The following is a 14,885-nucleotide window of genomic DNA, read 5'->3' as shown; positions in this document are numbered from 1 at the left end:
TTATCTCCCTGTAGTAGCCGCCTTAAGAACAAGATGTGGTATGGCCTTCTGGGAAGCAAGGAACTTTTTCAGCGCTCTTACAGGAAACTGGAAGAACGAGTGCACCTGGAGGTTAGTGGAAAAGAGGGTGATCCTTCCTGGGCATGAAGAAAGGAAATATCATGACCCTGGGAATCAGCTTTCCTCTATATCCTTAGTTCTTCCCAAGCTTTAACTCTGATCCTCACTCATTGCTCATGGGAGGAAAGCATGAAGATAGATTTCCATTTTATGGATAAGAAAATAATAGCATGAAGAGAAGACAGAGCCCTTCCCCCATCTCTGTAAATGGCCCTTCACATTGGTATCTGAAGAGCCAGCCAATAAGGGCTACTCTTTTCTTTCAGTGTGATGGAGAAGCCATCTCCTTGCCAAACCTGCAAGGCATTGTAGTGCTCAACATTACCAGCTATGCTGGAGGCGTCAACTTTTGGGGAAGCAGCACAGCTACCACAGTGAGTATGGAACAAGGAACAGGGAGGAAGAAAGGCTTGACCCCTCTAAAGTCTATCAGAAAGGAGAGTTGAACTGACTGGAGTGTAGGGGAAGAGGAGGTGGGCTGGGGACCTTTATTGGCAGCAGCTGTATGATGAGGGTTTTTTTTTTAAGGCAATTACCACCCCAGAGCACAAGAATCAACCAAAAACCTCAGGATCAGATAAATTCTTCAGTGTTGCCTGGACTTTGAATTTTCCATTCCTCACGTTTGAAAGATCCTTGAAAGGTTACCTAGGCCATGCCCTTTTCTCAATAAAATCTCCTGAGAAATTGGCCATGAATCCTTTCGTCTGAGCTCACCCAAGAAGGCCATGAGACCAGTGGGACTGGCCTTGGGGATTTATGATGCTAGATTGGACAGGGAGAGAACCAGTTAAGAGTTGTGATCTCAAAAGAGACTGAGTATTTATCTCAGTGCCCTTTTCCCAAGTTGGCTTCCTGACCTCATTCTTCTCCTTTTAATAAAGTAGTAGTTTCTCCACTCTTCATGAGCTAGAAAAATTCTCACCAGGAGATTTCAAAGCATACCTGCTTGTGATAGGCAAGGTGTGGTTTCTCAAGGGTGAGATGTGTGACACAGTTCTTCCTCCTCAGGAATATGAGGCTCCTGCAATAGATGATGGGAAGCTAGAGGTAGTGGCAATCTTTGGTTCTGTACAGATGGCAATGTCCCGTATCCTCAACCTGCATCATCATCGCATCGCCCAGGTAGGCACGGGCCTGGTGGGCACCAGAAAGGGTTTGAGCTCTGTGGCTACAATCCAGGATGTGGGGTAGTCTCAGGAATTAACCAGGTATAAGAATGACAGGGTGGAGGGAGCAGGTTATCTGGTGGGAAGCAAGGTGCTGGCTGAAGTTGGAAACAGAGGTGGTAGGGACCAAAGGAGCAAAAAGCCCATAGCAAACATGTGTTTCCTCCCTGGGACAATCTGATTCACATTTTTGCCAGTCCTGTTCAGATACACATTTAGGCCATGACTGTGAGATTATCAGATTGGTCTACAGTCGTTACCTCATTTTTCTCCCCCATTCTCCCTCCTCCTCTTCTCTGGCAGTGCCGTGAGGTGATGATAACCATCAATGGTGAAGAAGGTATCCCAGTGCAGGTGGATGGGGAGGCCTGGATTCAGAGGCCAGGCCTTATCAAGATTAGATACAAGAACACTGCCCAGATGCTGACAAGAGATCGGGTAAGAAGGGAAAGGCTCATCTGGGGCTCCTACGTTGTCTCATCTATAGCTATCACTTGAGTACTGAATACTTCCAGTCAGGCAGAATTCCTTAAAGAGAGGTCTGCGTGATACTTATCTCAGAGTCACCTTGGGTGCTTGTTAGAAATGCACATTCCTGGGCCCCACACAGGCCCACTGCATCAGAATGGAGATGGGTATTTCCTGGGAACTTGCATTTGCAGACAGGCTCCCTGAGACATTCTGATATACATAGACACTTGCAAAGCACTGTCCAAGAGAGTGAGACAAGAAGCTCCCTTCTGTAGTTTTCCACAAAGTTGTAGTCCTCCCTCCACTGCACAGAGTTAAAGGCCTCAGGTGGTTATGGAGAAATCTGCTCCTTCAACAAGAGAGTCTTCATTGAATATGGTCTTTAGGTTCCTCTAAGGCGTCTTAAAATACTGCATTCACAAATGTCACTCACCTAAGCTAAACCACCTAAAGCTAGAAAGGAGCCAGTATTAAACAGATGTTCAATGCTTAGAGGCTTTCTTCCACTCTGGCCTGTGGACAGTCCGTAGACCCAGCAATAGAGAAGGGATGGGATGTCTAGTTTATAAACTACCTACTTTGTGTTGGGCACTTTACATATATTCTCTCAAGTAGGTCCTCTCAACAATCCTATGAGGTAGATACACTTATTCCCATTTTACAGGTGAGGAAAATGAGGACCATAGAGGTTAAATACTTTGCTAAAGGTCACGCAACTAGTCAATGACAGAAGCACAATTCAAAATTAAATGAGATATGTCTAGCTCTAAAATCCATCAGAATATATTGCCTAGATTTGGCAAAGAAGGGAGCTGAAAAGGGCTCCACTTTCTTATTGATCATGATACCTACCTATAGGAGCTTCTGGAAGGCAGACATCTGTCTGATTCAAGTATGTTGTCCCAAGACTTGGCATGGTAACAGCAACAACGACAACAACAACAAAAAAACTAAAACTGCTTAGTATGAAAGAGACATTGAATAAAATGTTGGACATATGTATGGGTGTGGAGATAGGTGTATGGGGGAATGGATGAGGCCCTCTTTCCCCTTTCCCCACAGTACCCACAAATATCAGACTCACAGACAGATCTGTCACATACCATCTTAGCTACAGCAATCTTTATGCTCTGCCACTGTCTTTATCGCCAGGACTTTGAGAACTCAATGAAAATGTGGGAGTGCAAGCATTCTGAAATCCAGGCTGCCTCTCAACCCCAGCTGGACTCCCAGGAATCTCAAGATAGCCTCTCTGATGAGGAGTATGCCCAGATGCAGCACTTAGCTCAGCTTGCAGAAAACCTCATCAGCAGGTAAGTGGACTGGCCCAGATACAGGGCTGGGAATCCCAAGAAGAGACAGGGAGAAGAAGCCAACTTGTATCTATTGGCTGCTGGAGAGCCTGGCCTCAGAAAGGAGTATTGCTCAGAGCTCTGAGGATTGACAGGGACCCTGAAATTCTAGGTAGGAAATAATCTTTGTGGTCAGCAGTAAGCCAGCTTGGACCTCTCCCATTGGGCCCAGAGATAAATTTTGATCTCCTCTTGCTGCCCCAGACCCAACAGGACTAAAAATGCTTATCCTTGCCCTTAAATATCAGGAGGGCCTTAGACTTTCTGGAGTCAGCTCCTTCCTCTATTCTAGCCTCCCACTCTCCCAAAGCACCCAGTATCTAATTCTGGTGAGACAAGGATGGACAAAAGTGAATACCTAGAGAAGAGTAGAAACATTTTCTGGCATAGGTGGCTCCCTAGAAATGAGAAGAAATAACAGGAGAGAGTAAAGAATACAATTTACCCTTAATTCCAACCCTCACCAGCACCTCAGGCCAGACATCCTTCAGAGCTCTAGACTCATTTATCTGTCCTTTATTACAGACTTACTGACCTGAGCAAGGTCCACCAGCATGTGTCTGTCCTCATGGATTCTGTGAATGCCAGTGCTAACATCCTGAATGATATATTTTACAACCAAGACAGTAGCAATGAGGCAGGTGCAGCTTCCTGCACTCCCATTGAGGTAAGGGGGGAAGGGACAGATGAAGGAAAGGAGTCAAACCAAATAGGACAGGGAAGGAAGGAGAGCTGGAGGCTGGGTAGAGAAACTGGGCAAATGACATGACAGGAAACTGATGGATAGAGTAGAGGGGGAGGCAGATATTGCTTGACTTGTTACTGGGAGAATGGTTACTGGGAGAATGGTTACTGGTCCAGAGTGATTACTGGGAGAATCCCATAGCCGATTTCATCAGCCTGATAGCTATCTACCACACTGGCCTCAAGGAGAAATAGCCTGAGAATGGAGAGGAACTTGGCTTAGGCCCTTCCTCATTCTATGTGGATCCCTATATAACCTGTTAAGGTGACACTTGTCATTGAAACTTGTGCTCCAGGCTGCCTTGGTTTTCCTCTTGAGGGGAAGATCTAGATTAGATTCTTGATGTTAAATGTGCCATCCTGTGACTTTACCCACTTGCAGAACATTTTTAAGTGATGCTTTTAAAAAGTAACTTTAGTGCTAGGCAAACAATACAAAGGGGCCATATACAGGGTCAGGGCCTCCTAAAATGTAGGTTACCTATTTATTTGGGGCCGGATCTTAGTTGGAAGAGGCCTGGAGCTCCAGGCCTAGAGTTTCAAGAAGACAGATGGTTAGGCCTAACTTCATGTACCATGGGAAAGGTGGCTTTAGCCAAGTGGCAACGAGTGGCCTCAAACTTACTATCTGGTTTGCATATTCCCTGTTTCCCTATACCCATAGCACTCAATCAGTGACGCCAAATGCCAAGTTGTACTGTGCCACAGCATACAACACACCAATACAGCTGTACTGGTAGTTGATAGCTGGCATCAGTTTTGACTGGTAGGTGCCCATGCTGAACTACTAGTTGTGCTATATTGTGAATATTACTTTTTCACTTATAGCCACATCCTACTAGCCTGCTCCTACCTTCCCACAGAGAAGCCAGCTGCATGCTTACTAACCGACTCCTCTGTCTTTGTCCTTTCCCTTCCTTTCTTTTCCTTTCTTCTCCTCTCAGACTCTAACCAGAAATGACGCAGTAGATGTTACATTTAGTCTTAAAGGGCTCTACGATGACACCAAAGCTTTCCTGGATGAAAACTTGGTGAGTGGATGGGGTTGGAACAGGGAGGGCAAAGTATCCCATCTGAATTTGGTCACAGCCTGTGCTTGGTTCTAGGGCATTGGAAGACATGTAGGAGCATTTTGGCCAGGTGCTTACCTGGCAGTCCTTGCTGTGTCATCTTCACCCAGAGTTGTCATTGATCGTGTCATTTTATAAGTTATGCGAATCTATAGGGACTACCATATCCTTGAAGAAAAGTCTATCTCCTTTGGCAAATGTCTCCTGGGTACAGACCAGGCCAAACAAAAGCAGCATTTTCTCATCATACCTAATATAGTTTCAGTAGAAAAGGGTGAGCTCTTTTGAGCTGCTCTGCATCTCCCAAGTTTCCACATACATCTCTCACCATGTGGAAAGACAGTAAGGAGTAGTGGGAAAAGTTGGGGGTCCCTGAGTTCAAATCCCAAATCTGCCAATTACTAGCTATATTACTTTCCTAAGGCTGCTGTAACAAAGTACTAAAACCTGGGTGACTTAGGACAACAGAACTTTATTGTCTCACAGTTCTGTAGGCTAGAAGCCTGAAATCAAGGTGTCAGCAGGGCCATGTTCCTTCTGAAACCTGTAGGGAAATACTTCCTTGACTCTTCCTAGCTTCCGGTGACTTGCTGGCAATCTTTGCTGTGTTCCTTGGCTTGTAGATGCATTACTCCAATCCTCCATATTCACATGGTGCTCTCCCTGTGTCTCTCTGTCTTCCCATGGCCATCTCCTTAAAGGATACCAGTCTTACCGGATCAGGTCCCACCCTAATCCAGAGTCCAGACCAGACCAATGATCTCATCTTAATAATTACATGTGCAATGACCCTATTTCCAAAAAATTGAGGTACTGAGGGTTAGGATTTCAAGATATCTTTTTGGAGGGGTCACAAATGAATCCTTAACAGTAGGTATGTGAAGTAACTTCACCTCTCTGGGTCTCAGTTTCCCTACCTACAAAATAGGAATTAAAATCTCTACCTGTCCAGGTTGTTGTGAGGAATAAACAAACTACTGTATATTATGTGCCTAGCTCTTCCTAGCAGCTTGACAGATGGTAGATTTTATTAGTGTTAGGGAAAATGGACTGAGGCTCAGTTTTTGAGCTACAGGAAGAGTTGCTGTTTCTCATAATGCAAAGCCCATGGGCACACCTGGTGAGTGTGCTTTAATGAGTCAACTGATCATGACCACTCCACTTTGAGATTTGCTGCTAAGGCCCCTAGGAAGGTACTGTTCTTGCCTCTCATCTAATTAAGATTTATTTGAAGAAGGGCCTCTGAGTTGATTTTTGCAAGAAGTGCAGCCACTTCCCCTTTTCCATTTGCACATCTAACTGGCACACTGCACAGGTGTAAGAGTGGTTAAGGCAGTCAGGCCAGGCTGTCCCAGCATCTGAGCCCCAGGCTAGAGTCTTTCAGCCTTCAGCGACAGCAACAGAAGTACCTTCTATATATAGGCAGAGCTCAATGGCCTTGCCAATTTGGGCAGCAGGAAATACAGGAGCTTGGCCTCTTATTGCCACTCAGGCTTTCTTGAGGCTCATGGACTCATGAAAATTGGTTTGTGCCAGCCAACAACCCAAATTGAGCACATATCACACTTAATATAGAACCTGGTAAGGACCCTCCCCACACATACATACATCCAAATGAGACCTGGGTGCAAACGGCCGCTAAGAATGACCATGTATCTCCAGAAAGGCCATATCACAGAGGTGGCATGGATGTAAGCCTTATTTCATTTTTTAAAATTTATTTTTATTTAATTTATTTATTTTGGCTGCATTGGGTCTTTGTTGCTGCATGCAGGCTTTCTCTAGTTGTGGCGAGTGGGGGCTACTCTTCATTACAGTGCACAGGCTTCTCATTGTGGTGGCTTCTCTTCTTGTGGAGCACGGGCTCTAGGCATGCAGGCTTCAGTAGTTGCAGCATGCAGCCTCAGTAGTTGTGGCGCACAGGCTTAGTTGCTCCACGGCTTATGAGATCTTCCCGGACCAGGGCTCGAACCCGTGTCCCCTGCATTGGGAGGCGGATTCTTAACCACTGCGCCACCGGGGAAGTCCAGGCTTATTTCATTTGAATGTTGTTATTCCTCCCCTTGAAGGAGGAGAACAGTCAGTGTTGGGAGAGGGATGTAGCCTGTTTTTTTTTTTTTTTTTTTGCGGTACACAGGCCTTTCACTGTTGTGGCCTCTCCCGTTGTGGAGCACAGGCTCCAGACGCGCAGGCTCAGCGGCCATGGCTCACGGGCCCAGCCGCTCCACGGCATGTGGGGTCTTCCTGGACCGGGGCACGAACCCGTGTCCCCTGCATCAGCAGACGGACTCTCAACCACTGCGCCGCCAGAGAAGCCCAGGATGTAGCCTTTTGATGAAGAAAATCCCACCCAGTAACTCCCACTTCCCTTATGTGGCAAACTGGCTTAGTGATGTGTTAGAACAGAAACCAGGAAGTGAGCAACAAAGTCCCCTGAGTCAGTTTGCACATTTATCTCAGAGAAGAGTCCTGAACAAGGTCTCTATTGAAGCCAGAAGGACAAGAGAACAGAGCATAAGATTCAGGCCCAACCATATACTATTTTTCAGAGCCCGAGTCTCTAGGTGCCAAATAGGAAGTCATTAGGAAGCCATTTTATTCCTCTCCTATTATGATTAGGAATCATTTTCTAAGACCCCAATTCCTCTTTCTTCTCTGTGGCTTTGGGTTTGACTATCAAATCCCTTTTGAGCACTGCTGGTAAGTATGCCCCTAAGAATCCCTTCCCCTTTCCCCCTTACCTTGAAGTGATGGCCATTTCTACTTGACACCACTGTTCCCCATCCCACCACCATGTACACACACGTGTCCTGTGCATCTGGGCTACTTTGTACTGTCCTAAATCATTCGTTGTAAAGCAAAAGCAAGAGATTATTTGTCAACATGACTTGTTCCCCTCTCATATCCCATCCTGATTGGTCATAACCTCCAATCCCATCCCTCACTCATTCACCTGCCACCCATTTGTGACAGTTGGCAGGGTTCCACTTAAGGCTGGCCCATGCACAGCAAGAAGCCACATAAGTGCCAGATTGAAAGTAGAGCGCATGCCAGAGAGGAGAGATGAAGCCAAATTAGGTGGGCTGGAAAGCATGTCAGAACTGATGATATCAGCATGCATCTGTTCTCCCAGCTCACTATTTAATGGAACATGAACTATCTCACTTATGTTGTTGGTTTAGAACTTGGTTCTTCTGAGTTGGAGATGGTCCCAGAATAATCTATTTTAACTCTCCCATGGAGCATACAGAGTTCATCCTGTGGGTGCTGGGAGTTACTAGGGAATGCTTGAGCTTTGTTTCCTAAACCCATGGGACAAGCCATCATTCACTAAGAGTGAATAGCTAGGGGCTAAAAGCACAGCCTGGGGAGGCAGACCCTCTTTGCCAGGAAGGGAAAATTTGACCCAATCTCTCTCTAGCCCTCCCCTTGCTTCACAAAGCAGCCTTTAAATTATGGTAACTGTGTAATAAAGATTCCCCCCACCCCAGCATCTGGCCACCCCACATACCCTTTCTGGGATGGTGTGGTATAGAGGGTAGGCTATAGAGTTGAATAGATCTGGGTTTCTGTCTAGTCATGTGATCTTGAGCACTAAACTTCTTTGAGTCTGTTTTCCCACATATAAAATGAGAACAATAGTACTTTGTAAGGTATTATCAAGCTATTGGGAAGATGGGATGAAACTATGTATGCACAGTGCCTGGCATATAGTATTTGCTCAAAAATTGGTAGCTATTATTAGGGGGACACTTAGATATCTCCAGGGGCTTGAGGGTCAAGGGTAGGACCCTTATCCTGGACCCTAAGCTATAGGGGTACAACTCAGCGTTAATTGATACTGGTCAAAGGGCCCCTCTGCTTGCCAAACTGTGAGCATGCCAAGTCCTAAGGAAAGCATCACTGTCTGATTGATTGTCTCCTGGATCTCCCTATTGAGAAAGTAAAGAGCTGGCTATACTTTCCACTGACACCATGAGCCAAAGGAGATATAAGTTGGCACCCTGTGGTCTCATGGCCACTAGCAGGGACTGGGAGTTGGGGAGAAGTAAGAGTCTATGAAGGTAGGGTGCTAGGCATTGGATACTCACTCTTTTTCCTGTCTTCACCAGCTGAGAAATGCTGAGTATGAGGCCACACTGCAAACTTCCCTGGATGCCATGAATAAGGAGTTTGAAAAGCTATCTGAGATTGACTGGATGAATTCAATCCTTTCTCCAGAGGTATGTGACCTGTGGATTGGGAAATAAAGGGGAAGAGGGATTCTTCCTTGGTGCTTTGCCTTCCAGTGTGGGCCAGGACACAGTGACTTATGTAGCATAGGGAGGCCAGTAGTGGCTTTCAGCTTGAGTTTAATGGAGCCTCCTCCTCCTTTGTCCTCACCATAAGTATATAGGACAAGGCAGAAGGCACACTGAAAAACTAGATGACCATGAGAACATAACCAGAAAGAAGAACCACTCTGTAGCAGAAGATTGGGAAAGAATAAGCAAGAATGGTCTTTTTCTGTGCTGTTCTCCTGGCTGCAATTCCCCTCCCCTGCTCAGTACCTGCTGCTGGGACTGAATTTTGTCTGGTACATACCATTATGGCCAATACCAGGTGTTTAGAGTCAACATCTCTTCTAAATGGTTGGTGCCCAGGCCATACTGGTGGTTAAATCTACCAAATATCACCTCTCCTTGCTGCTTTCTGTCCCTCCCACTCTGGGAGGAAAGTAGGCTATCTCAATGCTTTCCCCTAGCAGGTGTGTGGCTTAAAAGAAAATCAAGCATGGCAGCTGTGGCTATAATATAGCTGTGGGGATGTCATCATTTTTTGACAATTCTGAGTGCTCTCCTGAGATTGAAAAATAGTCCCATTTCATAAATCAAATGACTCAAAGATGTCCACCTATCACCAGCTAAATTATACCTTTTATGGTCTGACAGTGTTTTTCTTTAAATTTCTCCACCATGGAACTGCTCACTTCAACTGTAGGAATCCTTGGTTCTCCTATTCATTATGCCTGTTTTCTGGCTTCATACACCAGTTATATGCATGTGAGCAAGCCATACAAGCATGTTTGGACTTGTGCAGCAATTGGACTACCATTTAAGAGAAAAAGCCATAGGCAAATTCAGGTCTTAAAGGATTTAATAACTTTCTCATATGCCTTTGCTGCTCTTGACCAGTAGCCCCCTGGGGAAGAAAAACAAGCTCTTATGCAGAAAAGAAAGCAAACTCTTGTAGCACCCCCTTCCTACTCAGTTCAGCTATCTTGCACCAAGCTCCTGACCCAGGCAAACAGACTGGATATTGAGAGAAATGAAACAAACAGTCCATGCTCTGAGGTCTCAATATGAGAGTCTTCCTGGCCTAGGCATAATCTCTTTTCTGGACTTCAGCATTTCCATAAAGATGAAGAAGTGAGGCTCTAAAGAAGGGCAGAGTAGATTGAAAGAAAGGCAGGAAGATGTTGCTCATTCACTTGATACCAAACTTGCTCACCTTAAGGCCACAGAAGACGCAGATCCATTTTGGTGGGGAAAAGCAGAAGGAGAGTCAATTATTCATTGGACTTTCCAAAGCTTTGGTTCCGAGGGAAGGTCCTGTGCCCTTCCTTTAGGTTTCTTCTGAAAGGCAATTCAGAAGAGCATTTATTAATATGAGATCATTTATTAAAGCATTTAGCAAAGCACCTGGCACAGAGTAGCATCTTGGTAAAGATCAGGTGCCTTCTAGGGCACAAGACTAGTGAGTAGGGGTATCTCCCATACCTGGATAGATAGCAGATCTGCCTGCTTCTTGCAGCCATCCTTGTTCACCACCTTGCCAGGCCTCTAGGAATTGTTTCTGACTATTAGGCAAGTAACATTTTGATCTTCCTCTTGTTGTGGTTTGCCAGGAAAAGTCTTCAGACACTGACAGTAGAAGCCTCAGATTGAAAGTTAAGTTCCCCAAATTGGGGAAGAAGAAGCCAGAAGAGGAAGACAAACCTAAATCAGGCCAAGGCATCCAGGGTTTTATTGGTAAGTTTCTCCCACAGGCATTGAGGTCATAAAGAATTCCCCAGCAGCCTGAGTACTTCCCAAAGACCTGAAGCTCACATTAGAAATGTGCACGGGTACAGTGGTGATGGAGGAGGTGGCCGGCTGGAAGCCAACCTTAGGGGATGCCAAGCAGTCTCTTGGACAAGGTGTGAGTTAGAAAGTGATATGGAGGGAATTCCCTGGCCATCCAGTGGTTAGGACTCCACGGTTCCACTGCAGGGTCACGGGTTCGATCACTGGTTGGGGAACTAAGATACCGCATGCCACGCGGCACAGCCAAAAAAAAAAAAAAAAGCTCCTTAAAGAACAAAGAAAGTGATATATGGATACTGACAGGGAGAGAACCTGAGAGGCAACCTTGCTTTGTGATATAAACAGCTGAAGAGAAAAATAAGAACAGCCAGTTACCTTTCTGCTTGACCCATTCCTTTCCTCAGTGGATAAAGTATGGCAAAACAGTCATATTTAGATCTATTTCCCAGTCAAATACAACTACAAGCTTTTGGTCCTGCTCCAGAAAGCACTATTATTTGCGATGGGTTGGGGGTGTCAGTGCTGGGCACCTACAGGGTCAGGAACAGGTTCCATGACCTATCTAAACACTCTTATTCTTTATCTGTTATAGTAAATCCCTGGAAATGCAAAATTTGTTTCATTATTTGAATTTTGGTTCCACCCCTTCTTCAGAATTGGACTTAAATGTTCTTGATATATCAGTGGGGCTCAAAAGAAGGTTCCCTTAGAATTGTCGGTTATGCCAATTCTGATGTCAATGGTCTCTCCTAAATTCTGAGCCTAGATGACCTGGAAGCTTGAGAGAGATGACCATAGTGGACATGGGGGGAAAGGGATGGAGGGTGGCAGTTTGTTTTGTTTTTTTTTGAGGAACTGAGACTTCATACAGATGCCAAGAGAGAATCTCCTGGACCAAGTTGTGTTTGGTCCAACTGGTTTGAGTCCCTAAGAATCTGCCAGTTGGGAGACCCATGGTGCTTGAGAGTCTTTCTGAAGACTCTGAAAGGGTCAATAGCAATTTCATGGATTATCAGGTTCTGAGAACTCATCCCATTTGTGTTTGGCTTGCATGGCATCAGCTGGTTTTCTAAGATGGCTTAAAAATGGTTGGTACAATAGGAACAAACCAGACTGTCTCCTAAAGGACTCTTTGTTTGCTCTCTTTAGCGTCCATACATTTAGGCATCTGGCAATGCGCTAGCCTCATTATTTCTATACTTGCTTTTTTTCTATAAAGGAAATTTGTGGCACCGCAGACATCGTGAAGGTGAAGCAAAAGATGATGATCCTCCAACACCATCAGGATCTCAACTATAACCCTTGAAAGCTGGAAGGAGAACTCACAACGTTTAGGATTCTACTAAAAACTCTTGAAACCTCAATACAGGCTAGACTAAATTATTTCAGAACAAACATGAGCACCACCAAGAAAGATCCTCCAATTCTTTACACTAATACATTTTTTTCCTGGACTCAATCAGGTCTCCTTAGAGGTTTACATTTTCTCATTGGCCAAAGATTCTTGTTCCGAGTTGTCTTGTTCAGTTCTCCTTCTCTTCATGCATCTTGAGCAACTACAGTATTTAATTGAACTAAGCTTTTTGTGAATGGCCTGGGATCTACAAAGGATTCAAGGGAGTTCACCTTTTCAGGGAGTTGGGGAATGTTTTCCTCTGACTGGCAGAGAAACTGTTGATGCTAGGGAATGAATGAAAGAAATACTCTCAGGGAGATGAGGAGAGGGGTCAGGACAGCCAGGCTTGGTGGTGTTTCTCCCCCAATCCCTGTCAATTGCAACTTGTGACTTCAGGAGTTCTCTCCTAGTTGGCCTATTAAGATGAGAACTAGGTCCTGGGGGCTTGTCCACTTGCCTCTTACAATGACCATGTGAAATCTTTTCTTGTGGTGACTGCTCTCTCTGCAAACCCTTTCTGTTTTTCCATGTGCGCATGTATGTCTTTGCACATGTCCAGGTGGTGCTCTGGTGGCTGGGTGGGCCCATTGGTTGGAACTCACCCCTATGGCAACCATACAGGCTCCCCTCCTACTGCCTTGATCCTAGCCTGCATGCCTCCATGGAGTGTTTGCCTGCATTCTTGCTGGATTTTTTAACTAAATGTTTTGCTGCTGTGCTGCAGTATAGTTATGTATAGAGACATATAAAGATGTATATATATAAATATATATATATATATTTTTAAGAACTGAAAATACAACTCGACCTCTAAATGACCCTATAATTTATTGTGCTAACCCAGGAATCCCTCCCCACCCTGATCCCATCTTCCACCCCCATTACCCTACACACACACATGCCTCTACCAACTGCCCTAGTTCTTGGTGGAGCTTCTAATCTTTTGGTGCATTTTCAGTGTCTTAGAAGTGGCTGGGATCTACCTATGGCCCAGCTGATTCTGATGCCCCCTTAAAATTCTGAGCCAGGCCACAGAAAGGGGAACAAAAACACCAATGCCCTAGAGAAGGGGACTAAGCTGGCATGCTGCCTTTTTCGCTCTTTCTGTCCTGGACTCTACATCAGCAACTGCCCCAACCTGTGCTTTCCCCTTCCCCAATAAACACTATATGGAGCAACCAGGCCTTGAGCTCTGTGACTCAGATGTCTGAGCTAGGGACTGCCTGATAATCAAGTCACAGCCTAGGCTCTTCCCCACAAGCTCCATCTTGGCCTGCATCTTCTGGGCAGGCTGTTGGCTAAGTCCCCAAATCACTTTTGAATCTCCCTTCTTGCTCCTTTCCCTTGAGTACAGAGGGATATTCAAAGTGACCAGAAAGAACATGGGCCTGGGAAAATGGAGGCTAAAAGCTTCTGCTTCTCCCATGGTTCTTCTTCCAAATTTCTCATGAAAACAAACCAGGCCAAAATTGCTCCAGATCCCAATTAGCATTTTTTTTTGAATGCCTGCACCCAGTCAGGCAAATCTAATCAAACTCCAGTATTTCTCTAGTGGTTCTCTCATGTCTGCCTTGTATCCCCACCCACCCTCAACTTATACCTTTGAGTAAGTGTCCCTTCCCACTTATCAACAGAAAGCCAGAAAACTGGCCTCTCCCCACTTCTCAGACAAACTTAGCGTGCTCAATTACCTGACTCAGTCCAATCGCTGGTTTATTGAGGTGCACAATCCAACTCTAAGCACTGGTTCTCAACTCTGGAACTCCACCAGCCTAGTCCACTTAAACCAGCCACCTGTGTTCCACCTCTGCAGGGGTGAGGAGAAAAATACTAACAAGGGGATAGTCCCCAGACATCTGATTGCTGTGCCAAACAAACAAAAATGTCCTAGCTCTACAACTAGGGAAGAAAGTTAATGGAAAAACATTGAGAGAAAACATTTAAAACTTATTTAAGCATCAGAATATGTTAACTTACTGTATGTATTTAAGTGGGGAATGTGCTGTTGCTGTGTCTTTGGCTTTCTCTGCATTACTCTTTCTTCCCAGGAGGAGGTATTAGATCAAATCAATAAGGTCACCGTTGCAGCCCAACTTGGCTCCTCCGTGGCTGCCCACAGTAACAGCTGCACACACGCTCACTCACAGAGTTGGGAACCAAGTTGCATTTTTTTCAGAAAAGCCTTTTTCAAAATGAAAAATTTCCAAATGAGCAAATTTAAGGAAACAAAAGGAAGTCCTGGGAGAGGGTAGCTTTTACTTGGCAGTGTCTAAGCAGGGCTGTGTCTTGTAATTATTTTTATCACTAATGACAGTAAACTGTAATAGTACTCCATCTCTTGTGTTTACTTTGCTGACTTACTATCCGTCTTTGTATGTTGTAATGCTACTGTTGCTCTGTTGTACCATCTGAATTCCCTTTCACCAACCCTATCCTCCCACCCTGAATCAGAATGATATTGAATGAAACCACTAAGATTGGAGGCTGGAGTCAACTCA

The 14,885-nt window shown here is 45.1% G+C and overlaps 1 protein-coding gene across 2 annotated transcripts in view; it reads left to right on the top strand.

Moving 5' to 3' along the window:
- Positions 1 to 12,290, top strand: part of DGKK (diacylglycerol kinase kappa) — a gene marked incomplete at both ends in the record, with an annotated part of 169,913 nt that extends 157,623 nt beyond the window's left edge. For both annotated transcript variants that reach the window (XM_079727400.1, XM_079727399.1), the window contains 10 exons: positions 15 to 111; positions 387 to 494; positions 1,132 to 1,245; positions 1,593 to 1,727; positions 2,913 to 3,073; positions 3,638 to 3,779; positions 4,801 to 4,887; positions 9,039 to 9,149; positions 10,814 to 10,937; positions 12,211 to 12,290. In XM_079727400.1, coding sequence (XP_079583526.1) covers positions 15 to 111; positions 387 to 494; positions 1,132 to 1,245; positions 1,593 to 1,727; positions 2,913 to 3,073; positions 3,638 to 3,779; positions 4,801 to 4,887; positions 9,039 to 9,149; positions 10,814 to 10,937; positions 12,211 to 12,290 — 1,159 coding nt within the window. The remainder of the gene's footprint in view (positions 1 to 14; positions 112 to 386; positions 495 to 1,131; positions 1,246 to 1,592; positions 1,728 to 2,912; positions 3,074 to 3,637; positions 3,780 to 4,800; positions 4,888 to 9,038; positions 9,150 to 10,813; positions 10,938 to 12,210) is intronic.
- Positions 12,291 to 14,885: the final 2,595 nt, after the last annotated feature.

The sequence above is a fragment of the Hyperoodon ampullatus genome (assembly GCF_949752795.1).
Source record: "Hyperoodon ampullatus genome assembly, chromosome: X".
Lineage (NCBI taxonomy): Eukaryota > Metazoa > Chordata > Mammalia > Artiodactyla > Ziphiidae > Hyperoodon > Hyperoodon ampullatus.
This window is presented reverse-complemented; position numbering and strand designations above follow the sequence as displayed.